This window comes from Carettochelys insculpta, chromosome 12 (genome assembly GCF_033958435.1).
Source record: "Carettochelys insculpta isolate YL-2023 chromosome 12, ASM3395843v1, whole genome shotgun sequence".
Lineage (NCBI taxonomy): Eukaryota > Metazoa > Chordata > Testudines > Carettochelyidae > Carettochelys > Carettochelys insculpta.
In genome coordinates this window covers 45,574,175-45,578,606 of record NC_134148.1, presented here as the reverse complement: position 1 = coordinate 45,578,606, position 4,432 = coordinate 45,574,175, and the positions used below count along the sequence as shown (strand labels likewise).

Here is a 4,432-nt window from a genome sequence, read left to right as displayed (position 1 = left end):
CAGCCCAGGCCCTGGATGTCCTGTCTGCTTGGTCCGTACCTTGCTCCTGGGCAGATCCAGACGCCCCCAAGTGGGGAGCCAGGCCCAGGGCTTTGGCTGAAGAGGCCAGCAGGGCTGCTGTGCATTGTGACGGGGCCAGGAGGCTGCGCAGCCAGGCTAGGTGCCCCCGACTGGCCCCGACAGATCACAGCCCTCACAGCAGGGGACGGCGCGTGCGGCCGGGAGTGGAGATGTGTGTGACTGGGCCTGTGACACAACACTCATGCGCGTGATGGGGGTGCGAGAGCGCACATGGGGGTGTGGCTGCAGGCGACTCAGTGTGAGCGTGCTACTGCCTGTGATGGGGGTAGTGCAGGTGGAAGCGCGTGCATGAGTGTGTCACGGCCTGTGCTGCTCACTCAGTGCAGGTGTGGGATTGTGAGCGCGTGTGCGAATGCAGGTGGTGCTGTGCGGGGGTGGGGAGGCCAGCCTTTTTAACAGGCTCGTACCAGCAGCACGGTGAGCTGCCAAGGGCATCTCCTGGATCAGCTGCGTCAGCGGCAGGGAGCCGTGGGGGGGCAGAGGGACAGCAGCATCTCCCCTCAGCCTGGACAGATGGGTGGGGCCGGTCGGGGCGGCTGCCTGGAGTGGGCTGGCGCCTGGCGTGTGCCGCCCGCGGGATGCTGGGGAGGCGCTGGGCACAGAGCGGGAGCCAGCCGCACCGCCTGGGAGCAGCGCTGAGCCCGAGGTACCGGGCAGGTGGGAGCTTGTGGCTGGAGGTGAGCAGGGCAGTCGGGCGCTGGGCCGGGGTTACGGCTGCTGTGGAAGCAGCTCTCTGGCCAGGCGAGCCGGGTGCTGCGTTCTGGACCACGGGGAAGGTCCCAGCCCTCCCCACACCCCTCCTCAGACCTGAGCTGCAGCCCCTCACTGTGACACCGGGGCTGCCCCGCAGGGCAGGGGCAGGGAAGCCGGGGAGAGTGGGAAGGGAGGCGAAGCTGCACCCGGCCCCAGCTGCTGGGAGAGAGCAGCCTCCGGCCCCAGTAGCTCTTCAGGGCGAGAGCAGCCCAGGCAGGTGCCCTGGGGGCCTCAGGGCCATGGCTGGGCCCATCTGCCACCGCCCACTGCCGCTCAGCCTGCGAGGAGGGGGCAGCGGGGGCCAGGAACCTCCCCCAGTGAGCTCCCAGCCCCCTCCCAGCGCCCTGCCAGACGGTGCCCATGGCACGGGGGGCCAGGCCTTCAGACCCTGCAGGAAGAGGCTTGAGAAGAGAAGCAGGAGCAGCACTGAGCTCCTGTCCCCGGGCAGCTGCCACCTCTCTGCAGCCCCGGCCTCCCGCTGAGCTCGGCTGCCTCCTGCCCCAGACAGCGGTACCTGCACCAGCGGGCTCCGTTGGTGCAGCCTGGCGCAATGGGGGGATGAGCAGGCCCTGACGCCATCCCTCTGTCCCAGCAGGAAGCAGCTGGGCCAGCCCCTCCCGCGTGCCCATGATGAACACCAGCCAGGGGCCAGGCTGGGCCGCCTGCAGCAGCCTCCTGCCCTCTGAGGGCGGCTGTGGCTGGGGCCCCTGGCCCAACGGCAGCGAGGGAGCCCCGCAGCTGCCCACGTTCTCCCCTGCGGCCAAGGCCCGCGTTGTCCTCACCTTCCTGCTCCTCATCCTGGCAGCTGCCGGCAACCTGGCGGTGCTGCGAGCGGGTGCGGGCGGGCGGCGGGGGAGGCTGTCCCATGTCCGCCTGCTCCTGCTGCACCTGGCGGCGGCCGACCTGCTGGTCACCGTGGTGGTGATGCCGCTGGACGCCGCCTGGAACCTGACGGTGCAGTGGCGGGCGGGCGACCTGGCCTGCCGCCTCCTCATGTACCTCAAGCTGCTGGCCATGTACGCCTCGGCCTTCGTCACCGTGGTGATCAGCCTGGACCGCCAGGCCGCCGTCCTGCGCCCGCTGGCTGCCACCCAGGCCCACCGCAGGACCCGCCTCATGCTGTCGGTGGCCTGGCTGCTGAGCGCCGGGCTCTCCCTGCCCCAGGTACCCACCGCCCCTTCCCCCAGCTCTGCGTGTACCCAGGGACCCCCCGCGCTGGCCCCACGCCTGGCAGAGACCTGCTGCCCTCCTGCCTGCGGCGCCCCTCCGTCCCCACCCCAGGATTTGCCCCCCGCCGCCTGCGTTCCCTGGCAGGCAGGAGCAGGCAGGTGCTGCCCAGCTGGCTGGCAGAGCCCCCAGCCCGCCGCGCGCGTCAGGGGGTGCACAGAACAAGGCGCTCCACCAGGGATGGGAAAAGCAGAGGGAGCCCTGACGAGCGCTCGCCACGCCCCCTGCCCACCCCAGTGCACACCCCACAGCTCCTCTGCCGCCCGAGGCCCCCACCCCAGCACGCTGTGCCAGATAGCAATGGGGCTTGGGCTGCTCTGCACTGAGCCCCCCACAGCCTCACGTCCCGCCGGTGGGGCCCTGGCACTGCACCGCTCTGCTCCCAGCCGGCTCCCGGCAGGCCCCGGGCACGGTGAGGCCAGCTAGCCCATACGTGGGGGCTGGCAGTGGGTGGCAGGGCGGGGAAGGCCGGGGGAGCTCCGGCCCATGGCTGAGTCCAGCTCGCGGGGTGCCTGCTGTGCGGCTTTGCCGGTGGCTGTCTCCGGAGCGGGGCTGCAGCAGGCAGAGAGGTCTGTCCCCAGGGCTTGGGGCACCAGGGGCACCCGCGGCTTGTTCCCAGCCGAGCTCCCAGCAGCTCGGCCGTGTGTGGCTGAGTGGTTCCCTCCCTGGGTGCTGGGGGGCTGCAGCCCCCTCTCCCTAGGGGCACTATGGGCTCACTGAGGCGGGCACAGGCCCCTGCCAGGGTCGAACGCTCCCCTCTCCTGCTCTGTGCTGCCTCCAGCTGTTCCTGTTCCACACGGTCACCGTCCGCTCCCCACGGCCCTTCACCCAGTGCACCACGCAGGGCAGCTTCCCCCGGCGCTGGCATGAGACCACCTACAACATGCTCGGCTTCGCCTGCCTCTTCCTGCTGCCGCTGCTCGTCATGCTCTGCTGCTACGCCCGCATCCTGCGCGAGATCTCCCGGCGCAGGGGCACCGGCTGCTGTGAGTGCCCCCGGCCAGCAGCTCAGCAGGGCTCCGCTCCCGCTCAATGGCGGGCCACCTGCAGAGCCCTGGGGGTCGCCAGGAGCCTGTTAGCAGCATGTCTCAGCTCCTGGGGAGAGGGGCGGGGGCTGTGTGCATGTGGCTGGAGCTGGCGGAGATTCTGGGGATGCACAGGGTGGGTGGGGGCTGGGCGCAGCGGAGGGGCTGGGGCCACCCAGGGTGAGCGGGCTGGGGGGCTGGGGATATGGGGGGGCTGGGCGTAGCAAGGGGGCTGGGGACACACGGGGTGGGGGGTGGGTGCAGCAGGGGGGCTGGGGACACACGGGGTGGGGGGTGGGTGCAGCAGGGGGGCTGGGGACACACGGGGTGGGGGTGGGCACAGCAGGGGGGGCTGGGGACACATGGGAGGGCTGGAGCCAGTGGTGGGGCACCGCCTGGCCTCAAGGCTTACGACTGGGTCTGGCGGCTCCCTATGGATGGCCATTGCTCTCAGGACGTGTCAGCGGCCCACAGCTGGGAAAAAGCCTGTTGTCCTTGCGCCATAGGGGGAGCAGGATGCAACCTGAGGTGTGGGCCGTGGGGGGAGCAGGACGTGACCTGGGACGTGGGGTGTGGGGCGTGGTCCGTGACCTGGGGCGTGGGGTGTGGGGCGTGGTCCGTGACCTGGGGCGTGGGCCGTGGGGGGGAGCAGGGCTTTGCCGTTTGCCCCCCTCACAGCCCTGCTCCCCTGGCTCCAGTCCCCCCCCAGGAGGTGCCCCTGCGCCGCTCCACCAGCTACATCCCGCGGGCACGGCTGCGCGTGCTGAAGCTGAGCCTGGCCATCATCAGCTCCTTCATCGTGTGCTGGACGCCCTACTACCTGCTGGGCCTGTGGTACTGGTTCTGCCCCCGCGCCATGGAGGAGACGGTCTCGCGGTCCCTCAGCCACATCCTCTTCCTCTTCGGCCTCCTCAACGCCTGCCTGGATCCGCTCACCTACGGCCTCTTCTCCGTCCCCAGGGGCAGGTGGCTGGTGCGTTGCTGCTTGTGGGGGCGCGCAGCCGGGCCGGGGCCCTGCTCTCCAGCAAGGGGCTCTCCTTGCACCCGGAGGGGCGCCACGCCCAGCCCCATGCACCAGACTCCTGGGGCCCACTGCCACCTGGGCAACGGGACCAGCAGCGAGGCCAGCAGCTGCCTGTGAGGCCAGGCCGGGGGGCCCTGTGGAGCTCAGCAGAGCTGGCTGCTGGTGTGTCCGGCTTGCCCTGGGCCTGGGAAGGTGGTGCTGCAGGGGACGGACCCTCGGCAGGACAGGGCAAAGCAGCCCCCAGCCGGCCACATGCACACGCCCACCAGCCCCACGGGCGCTGCAGCCAAACTGCACTGCCAGCTGCAGTGGGGGCGGGGAG

General features: G+C 71.1%; 1 protein-coding gene across 1 annotated transcript; it reads left to right on the top strand.

Moving 5' to 3' along the window:
• Positions 1-1,464: 1,464 nt before the first annotated feature.
• Positions 1,465-4,227, top strand: LOC142019872 (gonadotropin-releasing hormone II receptor-like). Its single transcript, XM_075007221.1, has 3 exons — positions 1,465-1,998; positions 2,843-3,047; positions 3,785-4,227. The coding sequence occupies exons 1-3, from the start codon at positions 1,465-1,467 to the stop codon at positions 4,225-4,227; spliced, it is 1,182 nt and encodes a 393-aa protein (XP_074863322.1).
• Positions 4,228-4,432: the final 205 nt, after the last annotated feature.

What these genes read in the sequence shown, in the direction of transcription:
- LOC142019872 (XM_075007221.1), top strand. Translation starts at nt 1,465, where the DNA reads ATGAACACCAGCCAGGGGCCAGGCTGGGCCGCCTGCAGCAGCCTCCTG. An exon ending in CCGGGCTCTCCCTGCCCCAG is followed by an intron (nt 1,999 to 2,842) that starts GTACCCACCGCC and finishes TGCTGCCTCCAG; the next exon opens with CTGTTCCTGTTCCACACGGT. An exon ending in GCGCAGGGGCACCGGCTGCT is followed by an intron (nt 3,048 to 3,784) that starts GTGAGTGCCCCC and finishes CCCTGGCTCCAG; the next exon opens with TCCCCCCCCAGGAGGTGCCC.